The sequence below is a fragment of the Varanus komodoensis genome, unplaced genomic scaffold (assembly GCF_004798865.1).
Source record: "Varanus komodoensis strain SLA01 unplaced genomic scaffold, ASM479886v1 scaffold5, whole genome shotgun sequence".
Lineage (NCBI taxonomy): Eukaryota > Metazoa > Chordata > Lepidosauria > Squamata > Varanidae > Varanus > Varanus komodoensis.
This window is the reverse complement of record NW_025336087.1, coordinates 25,580,250-25,600,697: the sequence shown is the minus strand read 5'-3', so window position 1 is coordinate 25,600,697 and position 20,448 is coordinate 25,580,250. Positions and strand designations below refer to the sequence as shown.

Sequence of the window (20,448 nt, the reverse complement as noted above, 5' to 3'; positions counted from 1 at the left end):
TAGAGGTATACAGCCATAAAGTTTAGGAACTAGAAAACTTGAAAATGCTTTATATTCCCCAATTGGAAATCCATCTGGAGCAGGTGCTCTCCCCATTTTCATATTAGTTATTGCTTTTTGTAACTTTATCAATCTGCAAAGGTGCCATTAAAACTGCTTTTGAAATCTTTGAGAGACAGTGAGGCATAGTGGGTAAGAGTGTGGGACTGGAACTCAGGCAATCTGGGCTCTAGTCTCTACTCAGCCATGGAACTCACTGGGTGACTTTGGGCCTGACTCACAGGGTTATTGTGAGGATAAGGATGAGAGGAGGAAAGTTATGTAAGCTGCCTTGTGTTCCTTGAAAGGGAGAAAGGCGGGATAGAAATATAATAAATAAATAAATAAACCTATTTAGACAGGGAAGTTAAGCTGATAAAAGCAGCAATCCCATGGTCTCCTATTTCATAGCCACTATTGAATAATTTTGAATAAAATTTTAAAATTGAAGATTTTTATCTTTAAGATGGCTAAATATCCTACCACTATTATCGTTAATCCGTGAGACAGTGGTTCAGTGTTTTTGCTGTCTGATTTGCCATATTTCACATAGCCATTCCCCATTCTCCCAATATATCCACCATAAACAAGTTCGTGCAAATTCTATCTGCTGTGAAAAAATGATGTCCAACTCATATTTAAATTGTTGTACTTCGTAAAGTTGTGAATTTGGTGATTTGGCAAACTGACTTACAAGAGTTTTCAAACTATTGCTTAGGTCTAATTTTTGCTCCTTTCCAATTTTATTTTTATGAGAAGCATAAGCAGAAATTTGTCCCTGAACAAAAGCTTTTTAAATATCCCATTCAGTGGATTATGAGTTGGTTGTACCTTATTATTTGCAAAATATTCTTGCAACGCAGCAAGAATCTGATTTTTAAAGGCTCATCAGGAAGCTTTAAAGTGCAAAAGTCCAACAAGCCTGTGGCTATTTTTAAGTAGCAAAACCATCATCTAACCAGACTGGAGCATGGTCGGCTATTACCAACATTTCAATCTTACAGTTTCTGACTTAACAGGAATGGTGCAAATTTAAAAAAAATCCAACCAAAAACAATTGAACAGATGATAAAAATGTAGAGCTGCTTATCCAGGTTCAATATGCTTCGTGATTCAAGTGGGCCAAATTCTTCCACATAGACCTGAATTACAAATCTTGGTAAATTCTGAACTTGATGGTAGTCACAAGAGACTTGGAGAAGCCTATCTTCCATCATCTTGCCTACTTTTCTTTGGGAAATGCTGCTTTATTTCAGTGGAATGAACTTCCCAGTAAATGAGTGTAGGCCTGCAGACTTTGAATACGTGGCATAGGAGCTAAGATTTTGTAGGTGGCCACACTGTAAATCTAGCATTGAAGCTCTTACAAAATGTCTTAGTTGCTTTAAATGATTTCAAGTAACTTCAAAGGAAATAAACAAGCAGTGCCATTTTTACATCTGACTATTGGAACAAAAGTTGGTTTGGTGTACCATTCAGAATAAAGCAGATCGATATTCCCTCACTCTCCCATGTTTGTGTTATCCAAGTGGTTGCAGAAATGATAAAAACTGAAATGTTAAAGTCTTCCATCAAATTTTCAAAGAATTAAAGCATATGTTCACATTTCATAGCTACAATTTGGTACAGCAGTTCATTTACCTGCTATGGAAATTCAGTAGCCTCTAGAATGTGAGCGTACTGAACCCAGGTTTGTTTCACCTAAAAGGAGCACACAAGAACTTGCTCGGGCTTTGAGTGTAAGTAGCAGGAATGTGTATGCCTGCATGTATACATAAGAGAACGGTGAGAGTAAATTTGCCAAGGATAACTTGGGCTCTGGAAATGCCTACCACTGGCATGTGGTCCCAGGGAAGCTTCCACGTGGCAATCTGGCCCATGGGTTGAAGAAGTCTCCCTACTTCTGGAATGCAGGATTACAGCCTATGTCCAAAATCTTAACTGGGAGAAGTGCTGCCCTCAAAATTAAGAATAGTTGGGTACCTGCCAGGGCCCCACACTTCAGCAGGAACCCAGTGACAAGATCTCTAGACTTGTCCCTTCTTTTCAACAAAGAATTTGCTAGTTAACTTGCCTTGCCCTCCCATCGAAACAATGGTGATGGTGAGAGGAGGAGCATTATGTGCACCTACCTGCCTGCTTTCCACCTATCAAGCAAACAAGGGGTTGCCATGATGAGAAAGGGCATGAGGATCAGCACCGGCTAAACCACCAGCAGCTGGCGACAATGGAGGCGAGAGGTTGAACGCACTGAGAAAGGAGGCCCATTGAGTGTACTGGTCAAGGGATTTCCAAAACCTGGAAATGATATTGCTTGGAAGTAACCCCCTGGAACACAATTGGACTTACCCTTGAGTAAGCAACTTAAACAGAATTCTGCTGCACAAGGTACAGAAATAGGAACAACACATAACACTTGAAGTAGAATGTCATGGATATGATGTATAACATTACCATTTTTCATTCCTGGCAAATCAATACTCTCGAAATATCTCTGTCTTCCTTTGCCCACTGAGACAAGCTTTAATTATACCAGAATTAAATGGAAAAAGAACTGATATAGTGTGGCAAGTGTAGAAGAATTCCTAGTATTAAGCATGAATAGCATTTTTAAATTTGATTTGATTGCTGTGAAGGATTACAATCACTCAGTAATAACTGATTGCTTAGAATCAGGATTCTGTCAAATCTTTGATAATGCATTGTCCCTTACAAATGGTTCTGTGAAGCTATTTTGAGTTACTAGGTAACTTTTATTTTTGATTGATGGTCAAGATTACAAATACAGTCTAGTATTGATTGGATTTTCCTGTTTTTAAACTTTCATACAGGAATATGACACATGGCTTTGTTATCCCTTCCATATGGAGAACTAATGCAAAGTGGAAGACTGTCCGTTGTTCACCTACACCCAACTTAGTGTCCACTCAGTGTTTGTCAAAATAATGAAAGGGGATACAGTTATATGTAAAGAGTGCTCTGTTGAAAGTCCCTTACAGGCCTTTACTAAATGTGCAAAAGTCAAAAGAGGCACAGCTACTCTGAGATTTAATGCTGGACATGAAAACAGGACACAGAGTTATTAGGGTTACTTAGGCAAAAGATCATTTCTTATGACATTTCCCCCTATACAAATACAGAGGAAAACTATAGCACAAGGTTGTTGTTTGTAACAAGCATATGGTGTATAGGATATGCAGCTCTTCTTTGTTAATGCAACTAGGCCCAGTTCTCATGTAACGAAAACCCACTATTTGTTTAAATCATGGGTGCCTGTTTCACACAAGAGAGTGTAGCACCCTGTCTGTGCACCGCTGCTGCTCTGAACCTAGCTGGACTGCGTTGTTTTGGCAAGTTGCCTGAATTGATGAACCATAGTTATAGCAAGGATCCCACCTCCAGAAAGCCAGCAACATGGAGATAAAGTCTAAAGCAGAGTGCTGAAAGAACAGCAAATGAAAGAAAACAAGCCATGGGGAACTGTTATTTGTTTGCCATGTTTGAAAGCTGGAATCATGGTTTTGATTGTAACTGAGCTATCACTGGTTTCTAAACTATAATTGACACATACCATGATTTTATAGGAACTTTGAACAAAATCAGAACTTTTGAAACAAAGTTGATGAAAACTTGTTTTAAAGAACAAACAGATTCAGTATGGACTGTGGGGTTTGACCTATGCTGTCTGCCCCAGCTGCAGGGATTTTGAGAATCATATGGTGAACTGACAGGACCGCATATGATAAAAATGCTTTGTCAGAAACTGAAATTTGCAGTTGATTGCTGCAGTGTAATTTCTAGCAAAGGGTTAAAGGGGAAAGTTGGAATGGTGCATTACACTTTAAAACCAGCAAAATTAATTGAAGCTTAGAAACGTGGTTAACAGGATGAACTTTCCAGATTAAGTATTACTGGGGAAAGATGGAGAAAAGACCAGCTACAGTGCCTTGCAGAAGTATTCACCCTGGTCACTGTACACTTTGGGATTTCCCACATTTTGTTCTGTTACAGTCTGGAACAAACATGGATTTAATTGGCATTGTAACCATTTGATGTACACAGGCTACTTAACTCTACAAAGGTGCAAATTATTTTCATTGGTAAAGAAAACACAATATGGTAACAATGCAAACCCAATCCACTGTCCTACGTTCCTAAGTTGTCTGCTCAGAATACTGTATCAAAATTTCAATCAATTAACCTAACAAAAGAGTATTCCTTGTTACTTGCAGGTTGAAACAACAAAATGTGGAACAGGCAAAGTGCAGCTGGCTGCAAGGCACACACAAAACGAAAGGCAGGCAGAACAGGACAGTCATGAAAACAGAATTGTGGAGAAATGATAAAAAGGAAGAATGCAGTTTCTGTTACCTGTGAAGTACGCATTTAACCATCAAAGAAAAACCATTGCTATCATGCAGTTTCCTCTTCATGTGTGGGAATATGCCTTCCATACAGACTAAGTGGCTCCTGAAATTCATTCAAACCCATCTCAGTCTTGGAAAGATCTATGATTCAAAGTTGCCTTGGCGGAGATGTCAAATGATAATGTCAATTGTCCATCTGAATATGTTATTTCCTTATCCATCAAGAACAAAGTAGATCTGCAAGACTCTTGCCCACATTCCTGCCAGGAGGTAGACAATCCTGAGCTAAAAGGACCACCAGTCCTTTCCAGTGTGGTGGTATCCAGTGGTGTGTCCTAGGTTCCTAAGGTGTCTGCTCAGAATACTGTACCAAGATTTCAATTATCACCTCAGTATTAATTAACCTAAGACAAGATTATTCCTTGTTCTCAAAACCAACTAGTAACACCAAAGGGCAGAAGAGAACATGTTCTGCACTCTGCCATCAGCCACTAAGAGGCCCCATTGGGAAACTACATGCCTTGCTTCCCAGAATAACATCAAGCCACGGAGAGAGCAATCTGGTCCATCTAATTGCCCGAGGAGTGCTTTCATGAGTGTGATTCCACCTCCTTCTGTAATAAATCACCTCCTGCTGCCTGTAGTCCTGGAACTTCAGGATCAAGGGGAAAGAATGCTCCAGACCCACCCATTGGCCAAATGGTCACCCACTGCTATTCAGCTACCACACCAGCAGGGGATATTGGTGTGGTCCAAAGTGCTTGAAATGCCTGTTCATTGCTCACTACCTTGTTCTATGCTTGAAAAACTCATCTCCCTCCTCTTGCTTTTTCCTCCATTCCCCTTCCATTGTGTGTCTTGCCTTCTTAGTTTGCAAGTCTGATGGTAGGGCCTCTCTCTCTCTTTTATCGATGTGAGATATAGTGGAAGGCAGTAATTGTCTGAAAACCAGGATAAAAAAAACAGTAAACGAAATGAATAAATAAATAACAGAAAAGAGAACTCAGCACTGGATGTCATTGTTCAACTAAGCTTTGATGTGGCCAGAAAGCAAGAACCTGTTTTTCTATTATTCGGTTTCACGCATTTAAAAGCAGTTTTCAAAATGGATGGGAACTACATGCATTACTTACAAGGACTTTGCAGAGCAGAAGTAGTTGTGTAGAAAGATAGAATTATCCATTTCTCCTGGTAACAAGGTTCAGAGTCCTACACAGAAATGAAGCACTCAGTGTCTCCACACAAGACCTTTTCCATATATGAGACCCCATGGAAAATCCTGAGAATTGGGGTGCATGAAAATACAACTTTTTCTGCTATTATAGTAGCAGTGTGGGATACCAGTCTTGCCACAATTCTGGCAGGAGCTCATCCAAATATATAGAATTCCACACCTGCTTCTAAAAGATATCAGATCCAAGGACACTATATGCTTGTAGTAATGCCTGCATTTTTAATTAAGTATGAAGGATTTATACATTAAAGATGCAATCCTATGCATGTTTATACAGAAGACGACCTATAAGTCCCAGTATGTTTGATTGGGCATGCCGGGAATTGCAGTCCTGCTCAATTTGTACATTTATACAAAATATACGTTAATTTGGGGAAAAGGCAGAAAATGACACATTCCTTCCCATTTTTCAAAACAGCAACACACACCAGGGCCATACAAATGTATGCACATCAGCCTTTTATTCCATAAGTCAACAATGTCATTTCATAGGGTAAAATCAATAAATAATGATTAATCAATAAATGTAAAACCCCTCTCTTTGGCATTGGACAGTACTCTTCTGCTCAAACTATAGGCTATGTAGAACAGTTTCTTCAGAAATAATTCCTCACTACAACATAGTGACTTGTAAAAATTACAAGTATTCCCTTAAAGTTAAACAAAACCTATGCACAGATTTTGCACTGCAAGCTGGACATAATGTTGGGGGGAAAGTGTCAAAGAGGCAATGGATGCTATACTTCCAAAGCACATGCCACTGCATCTTCTCTTAAAAGACAAAAACTATTCAATCTTTCCACTCAGGAAAGTCAGAACTGTACCAGGAATGATAAAGTTTATTTCACAAATAATTTAAACTTCCCCTTACCCTTTCCCAAAATATTAAGTAATCACTTCTAAGTAACTTACAGACCCAAAACATAACATGGTTGCACATTGCTTAAATAATAAGCAGCATATCTTAAGGTTAAAACAAAATGAAACAAAACACAAGATAATTTTTAAATGCTATGATTAGACATGGTTAAATTTGTTTTGAGATGACTTTTAAAACAAACAGTTAAAGCCAGCGTGTTTGACATCATTCATTAGCCAGTAAAAACACTGAAGGCTTAAAAAAATCAGAGACCAAATTAAGATGTTAAAAGTAGTGTTCAGTGCTGAAAATAAATTGGAATGTTCAGATGAAGTGCTAAAATGTATTCACGATTTATATACACACAACATAAAAGTTCCCATTTATGTGTTAAAACAATAAAAAGTCGATTTGCCTTCTATTATTTTCCTCTTTCAGAATGTATTAGCTTTTTGTTCTTCATTTACACTGAAATCAATTTGAAATATGAAAATTAATTCAATTACATAAAAAAGCCAGCTCTAGTAACTTAAGTACTCAAGCTTAATTGTATCAGTGATTTCTTTCCCCATTTCCAGTGCAAAACCAGTTATAATATATGTAAACTGGATTATTTTAAAGAATGTGGTCTTAGTCAATCATTATTCCTATAATGCAAAAGTCATTGCATATACACATATGTTTCAATATTAAGAGTGTATTTCAGTGCTTATCCATGAGTAGTTTCTTACAGCAAGCCCAGTCAGAAACACAAATCACAGTTCATTGATTTCTGAGTGTAACATTGCTATAAATTCTAGGTATCCATGTGCAAATCCTTCTGTTTTGTTAGTATTCTATTGATATCTGCAGTCAGAATTTTCCAGTAGTTTCTTCCACAATACCCCCCACCCCCATCTTCATAATCTTACTCATATAAATTATGGTCTGGTAACACTTTGTTGATACAATCAAGTACCATGTGTGCGACTGTCTGTCCACATTATACAGAGGATTTCGATGTAAGAAGAACCAAGGACCATTTATCTTCATGTGCTGCTCCTAGCAAACATACGGTCTCCTCTCAGGGTGAGGTGTTGTAGCTGGTACTGAAGCACTTCCGTATCAGCTGGTTCCTTGATGTTCATTCTGTCTAAATTGAGGTAGTCTAGGGATTTAGAGTGAGCCCTTTTACCTTTGAAAAGGCAAAGAGGCAAAGGACCATGAAACGCCTTGTAGGGTTCATAAGGTACAGGCTTGTTGCACTTATCCCCTGAGCTGGGCATCCGTCGCCTTCTACGGCCATTGATTGCTGGGATCTCATAAGGCTGGTAATATCTGCTTCTAGCTTTACACATCCGGGAGGAGCGGGAAAGTCCTGAATCAAGCTGCTTGGAACGCAAGGTAGGCACTACCGCTTCTACTTTCTTCTCCTCCCCTACAGTGCACTTCTGGGCTAATTTCAGAAGTTCCTCCCCTGTAGTGAAGCCAACCAAGTAGTTGGAATCCATGTGGAGGATCTGATAGCCTGAAACAGTCTGGTGCATTGGCGAACATGGTGTGCTGGAGCAGCGAGGTTTCTCAGAGTCTGTCTTGCCTGTGGCACTCACCTCAGCAATAGGCAAGGGGAGAGTTGCTAGAACAGACCTAGATTCTCCATTAATGTCAACTTCCATTTTAAATATGAATCCACTAGCCTAGAAACATAAAAACAATCATATTAGTGTGATGGAATACATAGAGATATGAAACAATTTTTCTTAGGGTGCCATTTTTAAAATGACCCCCTTCCCAGGACCTTTCATGGCAGAAGCGTCCACAGCCAAAGTGTACCAGTGTGCTGTAATGAACAGAAAATGACCAGGATTAAGAGTTCCACCTTTGCCATAAACTTGCACTGGGGCCTTGAATAAGTTCGTTATCTCTGAGGCTCAATTCTCAAACCCTGCACATAAAGTGGAAACATTATCAGTTACTCTTGATAGCAGTTAATTGTGAAGGCACACGTAACACCCTTTGTAGAGTACTACTGCAACAGTAAGAGTGAGCCCCTTCACTTGGTACTGGAGAAGATCAGGGGAAACATGCTCCTTTATCCACAGAAAGATGTGGAACTCGGGACTAGTTAGAAAACAGCAACAAATATATATAAAATTATACATACTCCCATATATAAGAACCTGAATTGTAGATGTGAAGGTCAAAAGGTCACCTGCCTTATTTTTACTGGCTAAGTAACCTTTTAAAAGAGAGAAGGTGCGGCCACGTTTTAGAGGAATGGTTAGCTTTCCTTCTTCAGACAACTTCCTTTAAGCTCATCTGACTTTGTACAGCTCCTGTTCAAGCTCTGTTGGAACAATTTGGAGTCCAAGAGCCCAGCTAAGCAAGGAATCTAATTAAGGTCCTGAACATTACTGTCAGTGGTGACTCTCGTTTCTGCAGAAAGTCTCTGCTTCCAACTCTCAATGGACCAGACCACATTATATTTTCAGTGTTGGGCTCAAAGTGAGAACAAAGACATATTCTCACAAAAACCATCTAAAAGTAGATGAAATAAGGCTATGGTGACCTTTAATTTGTGCTCATCATGAAATGTTCAGATAGCTGACTACCCAACAGAGAATCAGCGACCTTGACTGAATCTACTTCATTGCATACAAAGATGATCAGGTGAATGTAAAGACATCTTAGAAAATTACATGCATTGAATCTACTTACTGTCTGCAAATCAAGCTACAAAAATGATTTGAGTCTTCAGAACTGAGTCTTCAGTTGTGGGTGAGAGAGAAAGATACACACACACAAATGTGAATATACGCCCTCAATGATGTGCATTTGTGATTTCTCTTTCAGTCGTATCCACAAATCCTTGGACACACCTTGTGTGAACATCAATAGGATCTATTGTTTACTTCACAATTTGATATTTTATGTCTTATCTGAATGCGTATAATAGGCATAACCTTCCACAGTTTTAACCATCATAAAATTGAAAAGTTCTGTCTCCAACATCATATGCAATATCTAGCCTCTTCTTGATTCATTATTTTAGGCAACCATGAAAAAGACATATTACCATCAAAAGTCATAAATATATGTATGTACACCACAGAGAGAAGCACCATCTAAACTGAAGGGCAAACCCTGAAAAAGTTTTAACGTTAATGTTATATTTATGCAGGCAGATAGAAACTTTGCATAGTTCTTTACAATTGCTCTTCTTTATGAGACTAGAAACACAGTACATATGCACAACAGAGCTTAAATTCTTACTGAAGTGTTCCTCAAAACAAATCCACAAAAGCTATCCTGAACAGAGAGCCCCTTTCCAGTTTCTGGATGTTTCTTGATCTATCATTGTCTCATGAAAAGATCTGATTTTGACCAATCAAGCCCTACATATCAAAGTTTGGATTCTACAGAAATTAAAAGACTTCTCCTCCTCCCCTCTATCTCACTGCTAGATGTTAGCTCAAGCTTCCCTTGATTATAACCATCAATATACGGAAAACAAGGTCATAAACAGAGCCATTCTCCATTTTAAGCATTTTGTGTCTTCTTAGGCACACACAGATTAGGAGAAAACAAAGTTGGGGCAGGAGGATAAGGTACAAATTTAGTTTATGGTATACAGTGATATGGGAGTGACCTTATTGAAGTACATCTCTGTGCAGGGTCTCAGTAGACATTAATTAGATAGCCCTGTAAATTAATAGTAAACTGCACAGAAAATGACTTGCAAGTTTGTAGTAAAGTTTCTTTATCTCAGTAACAGAATTCAAAACAGCACTGGTTCAAAATACTAAAAGCAGTATTTCACCAAGGACTTTAAAAAGCTGTAATCATAGTAGTGCTTTGTATAGAGCAGTCCCAGTGAAGTTAATTTTATAGGTATTGTTCTAGCAGGCACCAGGGAATCCTCAACACCATTAGGAGGCAAGTCATCCCCAGCCTCATTAGCTTATGTGGTGCTAACATAATGAACCCATTTTATACTCAAAGTTCAACAAGCAGATGCCAAAGACAAGATCCAAGATCTTTCTGCCTCTATTTAAATACACACAAAGTTGTGCCGAGGTACATATAAAAAGTACGTGGTGCAAAACAGTATCTCTAAAAACCAAGGACTGGATATGCAAGGAGTAAGAGCCAAATGCACTCCAAAATAAGAGAGTAAGTGAGGCATAGTGGTTAAGAGTGCAGGACTGGGTCTTAGGAGATCTGGGTTCCAGTCCCCGATCAGCCATGGAGCCCACTGGGTGACTTTGGGCCTGTCACAAGCTCTCAAGCCAGCCTGTTGCTGTTGTGAGGATAAAGCTGAAGGGAGCTGCGTTATGTAAGCTGCCTTGAATCCTTTCAAAGGAAAAAATGGTGAGGTACAAATATAATAATTTAATATATTTTTTAAAAAAATATTTGTTTGAAAAATTAGAAATTAAGGGCCAAACAAAATGAGATGCCATTCACACATTTAACATGTATGTCAATTGACTTTTAAAAGTAACCAGCAGCAACCCCACACCAGCTAGAACCTTCACTGTGGGCACCAGCCAGCTCTGCCTCTGCACTTGCTATCTGTCTTTCAAGAATAGGTTCCAGTGGAGAAAGCAAAGACTTTGTGCCAACGGCAATAGCAAGCACTGTCTGGATCATAAACACAGTGGTGAAAAGACGGTTAAAAGCTCCCGGATCAGGTCCCCACACATGTTATCAACTTTTTAAAAGCCATTAGTGCAATTGCTAAGTGTGTAAATGACAATTCGTCTAATTTGGCCCAAGAATGGTCAGATTATATTTGTCCTGCATAGATAACAACATTTCTGAGCCTCACCACTTGCAGCTCTTCAAGGACTGAAACTCCCATCTTCTGTAAGCTAGCATAGACATTGGCCACACTGGCTGGAGGGGAACAGGGGCCCAATGCACAAGGAGGGCACCAGGTTGGGAAAGGCTGAGTGAAAGATGAATGTGGGAAGAGGTGCTTCTGGAATACATATTACATTTTACATTATGCTGAAGAGTCAGTATTCAACTAGCATGTTAACTAAGTGTGCTAAAAAAAAAGCTGGATGCACTTTCTGAAGATCACAGCAGAAACTTGTTAAACTTTAATATGTATGTACACAGACTCTCTGCCAAACCTACCTCTCAGAGTTGTGGGGATGATAAAATGGAAAGAGCAGGAGGATTATGTAAACTGCCTTGTGCTTCTCACAAGAGGAAGAAAGGGAGGATATAAATGTAATGCAACAAAAATGTTAGGAAAGCGTCTCATGCTGCAATTTTGGTTACAGTCTCTTCTACTAACAAGCTTTTGTAATATTTTCTATATTTTTTCCTGCATATATAATGCCAGAGGCCCAAGGATACAGGAATCTTTAATGGGATGTATGTGTATGCCTTTTTATAGAAAGTAATTTGTTGTTCGGCATGATGGCCTGCAGATGTAGGTGGTTATCTGGTTCTGCATTTAGATTATTTTGAAGTTGAGCCTTTGTGTCAGCTACTGTTCTATAAAGATAACAAGTATCCCAAAAATATTGCCTCACACAAACGTCTTACAGTAAATCTTAAAAGCTGAGAAAAAGAATATCACAATGATTTTTTTCAATATTCAGTTTCTGTAATAGCAGTGTGAGTGATGTGGCATGCGAGGGTGTGAGCACATGAGAATCAGTTGGTTCCTGACCTAATCATGCCTAGAATAGAACCACTGAAATCAATGGGAAAGGTAGTCATGACTAACTTAGGTCCCACTAATATTGATATGCAGACTTTGAAGCATAGCCAATTTTGGATCCAACCCAACAAGTGTAGGTTAGGTGGTACACCTACTTGGCTGGATGTGTACAGGATAAGAAACAGATGCTATTTGTGTTTGTGAGTGTCCTCTGTGTGTGAGTGAGCATGCAGGTGTGCATGTAGCAGAAAGACAGGATGGTGCTTTGCATAGGCATGTATGACAGAGAAACAATGCACACGCACACAATCCCAGAAGGAATATTCTAGCCCAAGGAGAGTTGTGCGTGCACAAAAAAGAACTTACAGTGGTGTGTGAGAACAAGAAAGAAAAAGAATATTATGGATTGCCTTGTTTCCACCTTGGTTCTACTAACCACAGACCAACAGCTTTTTTCCCTTTTGCTTTCCTGAAGCTGAGTCATCTGAATGTCACTCCTGACTATAACCTCACTCCCAAGGAATTGTCCCTCACTGCATGAAAAGGGGCCGATTTTACAAGCTATCAACAGCAAAGTCACACATGGCACACATGCACAGAGATCCATCCATCCATACATACTTCCCCTTGGCCAGGAGTAATGAGCCAACTGCATGAAAGACACTCTTGGTGGTCTGGCTTTAGAAAGCATACCAGTCCTTAAAGTGCCAAGAAATGGATACACCAAACCATCTTCCCAGGGCAGAATCTCTCATCTCCCTATCAGTCCATGCAACACAGACTGGAAGTCCATGCTGTAAGCCAGCCTTCTCTAACCTGATGCATTCCAGCTGCTTGGAGTTACAATTCCCATCATCCTAATCATTAACCAGGCTGGCTAGGGATGATGGGATCTGTAGTCCCCCCCCCCCCCCCGCAGTCACCAGGCTGGGGAAGGCTGATGTAAAGAGCAGCAGCCCATCATTCTATATGCTCCCATATAACTGGAAGTGCCTGATCCTGCCTAATCTCGGAAGCTAAGCAGGGTCAGGCCTGGTTGAAATCTGGATAGGTGATTTAAATGTTGTGAACTGCCTAGAGAACTTTGGCTATGGGTGGTATAGAAATGTAATAATAATAATAATGATCATAATAATAAGATGATGATGAAGATGAAATGCAGTGCCCTGTGCATGACCCAAGACAGTCAAGAAAGAGGATGTAACTGAAATACCCTGGAACTGACACAAACCAAGGTCATACCAGAATGTTTCTTCAATAATGGACCATGTCCATACTGTCCTGGAAAAGACACCAAGATCTTCACAGCTACATAAAATTAAAAGGAAGGCACCAGAGATATTCTTTGACCTCTATTTATCATGTAAAATATATAACTGTTGACTTCCTTACAGAGGCAATAATTAAAATGGGCTCCTTGTGAAAATACAGTTGCATCGTCTAGCCTGGGTCCTTATCCACTTCTCACCCAGCCACAGATGTTTCCTTATCATGTTAGTTGTGTGCAGCTAGAGTCAAAAGCAATGGCTGAAAGCATTTATGTAACGCGTGCATATTCTAGCAGTTCATGGGATTTACTATGAGTCCCATGTCTGGTTAGGCAGCATGCATTATAAAATTCAGTCATATTTTCTCTCAAATTGCATTAAGTAGCTCACTTGAAACTTTGGAACATGTAACAAAATACTCTACATACTTTTAATAGCAGCCCTGTTCCGTAACAAGCTGGCTTTTTATGATCATTTGTGATGGCTTTCCCAACAAGAGCACAGACTGGTTCTCTGACAATGTACAGGCTCACCCACTGTAATCACAAACATGTGCTTTTTCCATTTCACGTTTGCGGATGCTGAATGTATAAAGGGGGTTCCCCAGGATCCCCCACCTGGCCCTGACCTCACCAGGGTACATATGCACAGGGATACCTCCTCGCAGAGACAAGACACCAACTTTAGAACCCTTCCATATGGAAGCCGATGATGCATCCGGGTCTACTGGGTGGGTCTAGCTAGCATATTCTCAGAAGCTCCTTTATGCCTTCATTCTCTAATGACTGAAAAGGGCTAATGTGTCTCATGAATTAACATGATTTGTACTTTAGCATATTTTTTGTCCTACACAAGCCACCCACCCCTCCTTTGCCACACACTCTGTACAAGGAGTGCAAGGCACAGTAAATCAAATTTCCTAAAAACTTGTTAAACATAATGGGTGGGTATGCACAACACATTACAACCCTTGGGAATTTTAACCATGCACTGTGTTTAAAATTCCTCTGTGCCTGAGAGATGATCAGGGGCTCTGCTGCCCCCCCTTGCTCAGTCCTCCTGCAGTATCCCAGGGCACACTGTGGTAGAATTGAGATGTCCCCTGAGCCACAGCAGGTCATTTAGTACTAACCAACAAAAAACAAAAAACTACCTCTGGGTAATCTGCATTTGGGAAAGTGAGGACAGTCCAGGGCCACATACCCTGCTGCCCAAACACCTGAAGATTCTGATGCAGTGGGTGCTTTCCACATCTCCATGTTGTTGAACATACAAACAAAAAATCATGAAAATATAGTTAGTGATGGGCTACAACACTGCAACTTGCCACGGACTTTTGTCTGCTTGGACACAGTGTGCATGTCAAATTACAGCTTTGCAGCCCACTGCCAGATATCCTTTAACTAATTCTATATTTTTTACAAGGTGGGGATGGGTGGACAGCACACTTTTCAGCAGAGTCCTTGGGGTGCTCCTGTTTCCCTGGGCTGCTCTCAACTTTACCCAGTGTGGATAACAAAGAGGCACAAGTTCACCCTAAAATCCCAGGGACCTGTAAAAATAGTGTTTGGGGAACACTCCCTCAACCCTCCCTTCAATCAGGATCCCCAGGGTGCTTAGCAAGTCCTAACTGCCCTAGTTTTGCAATATACCCCAACGGTACAGCACTGAGAGAAGTGGCAAAACTTGCATGTGTGGGATGAGGCTTCTGATTTAAAGGACAAGCCTGCCCCCAAAACAGGGGCATTCCCAAGCTTTTAAGTGTTGCCAAGGAGGGAGGAAGCCTTCTTCAGCAGTCTCTAAGTGCTTCAGGTACCTGGAAAGATGGTTGCCTACGAGTCTTTCTGCCACTCTTGTTTTCTGACCTAATCGTAGCTTACTTTGGTGTCTGCGTTTATTACAGGCTACAACAAACTTTAGCCCATTGGGGTGGTTCATAAGCCACCCCAGACTTAAAAACCACCCTGTGGGAAATTGCTGAAATAATTTATCACGGTAAACCACCATGGCTTAATGAGTTGCATGAGCCAGTTGGTGCCAGAAGCTGATTTCCAATTTTGCTCTCTTTAGAAAGCTATCAGGAAAATAGAGATAGGGAAACAACTTTTGGTGCTACAGAAAGATTTGTTATTTTGCACCCAAGTGTAATATTTCAGCAGGTTGCTGGATATATTGGTTATACTTTTTTTGGAATTCCATGTTTTTACTGAGCTAAATGCAGTCAACATTGATGCTTCTTTAAAAATTTAATGTTGATTTTAGTACTGCAGTTTTTGAAATTAATTGCCATTTTCTACATTCATATACTGGGAGCTGCTGCGGGAAAGAATTTATCTTAAAAGACAGCTTTCAAATATTTTAAATTAATAAATATTAACAAATTAATAATTAATAACATTAATGGTGAAATAATAGAACGAAAGGGTCCTGTGCTGCAAAATGGTGTCGATATGGAAAGTAAAAGGTGACATGCAGAAAATGGTACTGCTACAACTATCCAGCGGTTGTAAGATCTGAAAATATTCAGCCCTTGGACAAGTGTTTGCTTCCTGCTGAGTACAGGCTTTCCATTTCCAGAATTTAAACACTGCCTACATCTCCTTTGCAGCAACTTTGGGTACAAGTTCTCTATGCTAGGTCTCTTTCTGTCACCCAGATCTGAACCAGAGGAACTTGAGGCCTCTGAAAAAGAATGAGGGCAGGCCAGACACCGCGGGAGCCGGGCGAAACGAGACCCCACTCTGTTATGCAGAGGAATCGGTGGCTGCCAAGAGCTCTCCAGAGTGCTGCTGCCTTTTATGGACAATGAGCCAAGGCAGCAGCACCGAGGAGAGTCCTTGAAGCGCCCGCCCGCCCTCTCCCGCAAGCAGCGCACGCACTACACTTCAGCGCTATTCACTGGCACAGCTTTAGCCATCTCACTCGCTGGTGACAGAGATGCATGCGAGTAAGCGAACAGCAACAGAGGACGACTCCAGACTCCTGCCAGCTGCCTTACTCACGCTAAATTTGCAAACACACACAACACAGCCTAACGTCATTACTTGGGTGGCAAATAATTGCTTTTCTCAAGGCCTAGTAAAATAAAAGAAAGAGGCCGCGGTAAAATAGTGAACCAACAAAACTAACTAAAGGGCTTACCATTAAGCACAGGAATAAGACTGTTTATATTTTCATGGCACCGTACAAGTGTTGCATAACTAACACTTCATAAACAAACAGAACCATTTTTTTGTTCATATGCACCTGCTAACAAAAAATAAGACTCATACAAGTAGCCCTCGTCACTGGGGCACTGAAGATACACATTTAGTTGATGCATTAGACTCCAGCCTACACCCTTGGAAGCGCGTACACACGTGCGTGCGATGCATATTCCGATGGACTTTCCAACTTCACGCAAGCCCAACTACTTTCTGAATGTTTCGAAACCGTCTCTCTCCAGGTGTATCTCAAACCTCAGATTTGAGATACACACGGCGCTGCACGTATGCCAAGAACAAAACTCCCACCTGAACTGCATCGGGTGGAGTTCGGGGGCAATGCACACGCCGCGTGTTTACAAGGCACTTCTCGCTGCGCGTGCACGCGGTCACCCACGGACGCGATGCGCGGCGCCTCATTCGGTGCGGGGACGCGCGCGGGCGCGCGCACCCCCTCGTCCCGTTTCCTCGCCTTACCGGCCGCGCTGGTTCTCTTCTGCAGCGTCTGGAGCCCATTCTGCTCCCGGCTCTACGTGGGTGCGCGCGTGCGTGTGCATGTGTGTGGAGGAGGGGGTCCCCAGCCCCTGCAGCTGTGGGGCGCGCCCAGTGACACAGCCGCCCCCGGCTTCCCTTCCGCCCAGCCCACGAGCCTCCCATTGCAGGCATCGCCGCAGCCGCATCCCTACCTGCGCTCCAGGACGCCGAGGCCTGCGGGCCGCGTTCCGGCCGCCGGCGACGCGGGGATGGCGAGAGAGAAGAGGCCGGCCGCCCCTCCCGGCTCTCTTATTCGGCGAGCCTGGGGCGGGGTTTGTGGCCGGCGTCGCGAGGCAGCAGAGCCGCTCCCCGCCTCCGCTGCGCCTGCCCCTGCCGCGGCCCCGCCCGCCGCCGCCGCCGCCGCCGCCAGTTCCTTCCTTCCTGGCACGGCGGGGAAGGGCGAGAGCAGGAGCGCGCGGGCGCGCGGGCGGCTTCGGCCCAGGACCGCTGCAGGCTCGCCGGGACTCGGGGTGGCGTCGCTGCCCCTGGACGGCGGCAGTCTCAGGATATCTCTTCCTTTCCGTCTCCGGCCGACGCTGCCTTCCGTGCCTTGCTCCGGAGCCCGGCTCTGAGCGCAGCCTTGTGGAGCATGTGAAGTCATAAAGAAGCAAGAAGAGCGGTCATGTGGCACCTGAAAGTCGAAGCGGATTTTTACAGCGCCGTCCGCCTAGGCATCCCGCCAATCCCATCGAGGGGCTTACCCTGCTGCCTAGGATTGCATGCAGCCTTGTTGGTGGCATGAACTTGTCCGGTCCGCGACGCTTCTGCCATGCTAGGAGTCGGTTTATGGGTGCAATCGTGTGCATATGTAGACAGGGAAGTGGGGGATGCTGGGAGTTGTAGGACCGTTTTCTGTCTTAACACCATAGAATCGCGCCTTAAGCCTGCGTTGGGTTTTGTTGTGGAAGACAAGCTCGCCCGTTGGATATTGTCATCACAAAACACGGGAGAGAGTTGCTGCAACCATCAGGAATTAGGGGAATTATGTATTATATCTCTGTTCCGCTTTCTTTCAAGGACTCATGCCAGACTACATGCTTAGGCAACCCTATTGTAAGTCTCAGAACAACCCTGTGAAATGTAGGCTGGCAAGTAGTGACTGAACGGCCCAAAGACTTTCAGGGCTAGTTGGTGACTTGAACTGGAATCTCTCCAATAATCTCAACTATTCATCGCTAATCCTTCAGTGTAATGTCGTTTCTCTTACTTTGCACTGCATGTCTTCTATGGCATTTCTTGCTCTTTGCTTTTGCAAAGATGCAAAATCCCACGATGCCAGTGCCTTAGTTCTTAAAAACCTATTGAAGTATCAGAGGCTTCTTCCCAACTCCATGATTTTTGATCAATTTACAATTATTTGGTATTAGTGACTAGTAGATATGAATAATAGTTCTAAAAAAAGATTTAAGTGACATATTGGGTGGGTTATTTTCTTAGATGTTTATTGCACAATAGACAAAACCAAAGTGCACCATTAGAAGGAAAAATCATAAACATTACAATTTTGAATAATAATTAAAATGATCTATAGGATTAGTTACATATACATTATATAGCCCTATGTGTTAATAAAACATGTTAGTATTATTAGGAATTAACATGCATAGATTTCAGCAAAGGCAACCCAAATAGTTATGCATTTATTCATTCATAGAATATGCCTAAAGAATACATATTCAAAGATCAAAAGTTTAATTAAATCTACCTATTATGCTATCACAGGTGGCTGTTTATTCTTCAGAATGTTGGAATATTGGTCCTATTATAATATTTCCCCTTCTTTCAACTAATTTTAAAGAGGCAGAAAACAAAAACGATGTAATGGCTGCTCCCCAATAACAGTTTGCCCCCTTTTTAAGCTGCCTTTTTGCTTTCCACTGACCTTTTAAAGGGACTGCTTTTGCACTGTCCTCACCTGAATTAGCCAAATGAATCAGTTGTTTTCCACATCTATGGCCTGTCTCAAAGACAAATAGGTCATGCTAAACTAAGGATAAAGTTTAGCATTTTAGGAAGCTATGTTGCCGCTGATACCTGTTGCTATGCCTATTACAAATCTTGGCAACAAACACTGGGCCTACTCATTTTACAGTATCCCTTTTTATTTTGTTTGGGTATGTGGTTGCTGAATGGCAGAGTACTGCTGGGATCACCAACTTGGTGCTTGGCACAAGGCTCCTGAACATCCCAATTTTTATTTGATTTAGTTTTTAAAATAATGTAAAAATTCACTAGGAGGCTAGCGTTTCACACAGTCTTTATTTCTAAGAATACCTCTTGGGTCACAGAGAAATTCTTACGAAGCAAAAATGTTGGGAACTAGAACTTGGCACTTCATTTTAAGGCATGCGAAGCCACCCACAAGAAATCAAAAAGGTATGTTATGGATAAGGAGTGTCCTGTAGACTGGAAGGAGTGGTGAGGAGTGACCTGCTGATTTGCCTGTCTTGTGTACAAGAATGTGGGGGATTGATTCTTTGCATGTGCTTTCCTTGTGTTGCAGGGGGTTGGGGCATGGGATGTGTGGGATTCTTTTGCCTGATGTGGGTATGATGTCACAAGTTGTTTTTCCTCTGTGTATTTCTTTGACCACCATCACTTTGCCATCTGTGAAATGGGTATTTTTTGTGCATACGTCGAGGGCAGCTATATCATTTGCATTTGGGACTCAGAGCCTGTCTCTGCCTTGCACTTAGTTTTTTGATGAAGTTACTGGTCTTAAAATGTACGTATGTCCTGCTCAGCTATGGTACATTGTCATTAAGGATGCAAGGTGACTTCTATTTTTTGCATGTCCTTTATTTCTCACAAGGAAGACTGTAAGCCTTTGTAAGGCATTCTGGGAGCCTTTTTGGCAGGAAAATTGATTAAAAAGCAGCTGTTCTCATTGTGGCAAAGCAGCTCCCCAGAAGATCCCTCAAGCAGGATGGGTACAAGAATTCCATCTGCCCAAGTTCCTCAGCAACTGGTGTACATAGGCGTACTGCCTTTGTTACCAGAGATAACACAGAGTCAGTAAAACTAATAACCCTTGATAACCTTCTCCTTTACAAATTTGTCCAATTCTCTTTTAAACCCATCCAAATTGGTGGCCATCACTGCTTCCTGTGGCAGTGAATCCCATAGTCTAACAATGAAGAAGTACTTCCTTTAGCTGTCTTTACTGTCTCATCAAATCAGCTTCACCATGTTCAGCTCATATTTTCCCTTATTCACCATTTTGCTAAGCTAAACTGTCCCAGCTGTTATAACTGTTCTTCATAAGTGTTCCAACCCCTTGATCAT

The 20,448-nt window shown here is 41.7% G+C and overlaps 1 protein-coding gene across 1 annotated transcript; it reads right to left on the bottom strand.

The window, feature by feature from the left end:
* Positions 1–6,082: 6,082 nt before the first annotated feature.
* MACIR (macrophage immunometabolism regulator) lies at positions 6,083–17,383 on the bottom strand. Its single transcript, XM_044446644.1, has 2 exons — positions 17,316–17,383; positions 6,083–8,175 (listed from the first exon to the last, which is right to left on the bottom strand). The coding sequence occupies exon 2, from the start codon at positions 8,152–8,154 to the stop codon at positions 7,528–7,530; it is 627 nt and encodes a 208-aa protein (XP_044302579.1). The 5' UTR covers positions 8,155–8,175; positions 17,316–17,383; the 3' UTR covers positions 6,083–7,527.
* Positions 17,384–20,448: the final 3,065 nt, after the last annotated feature.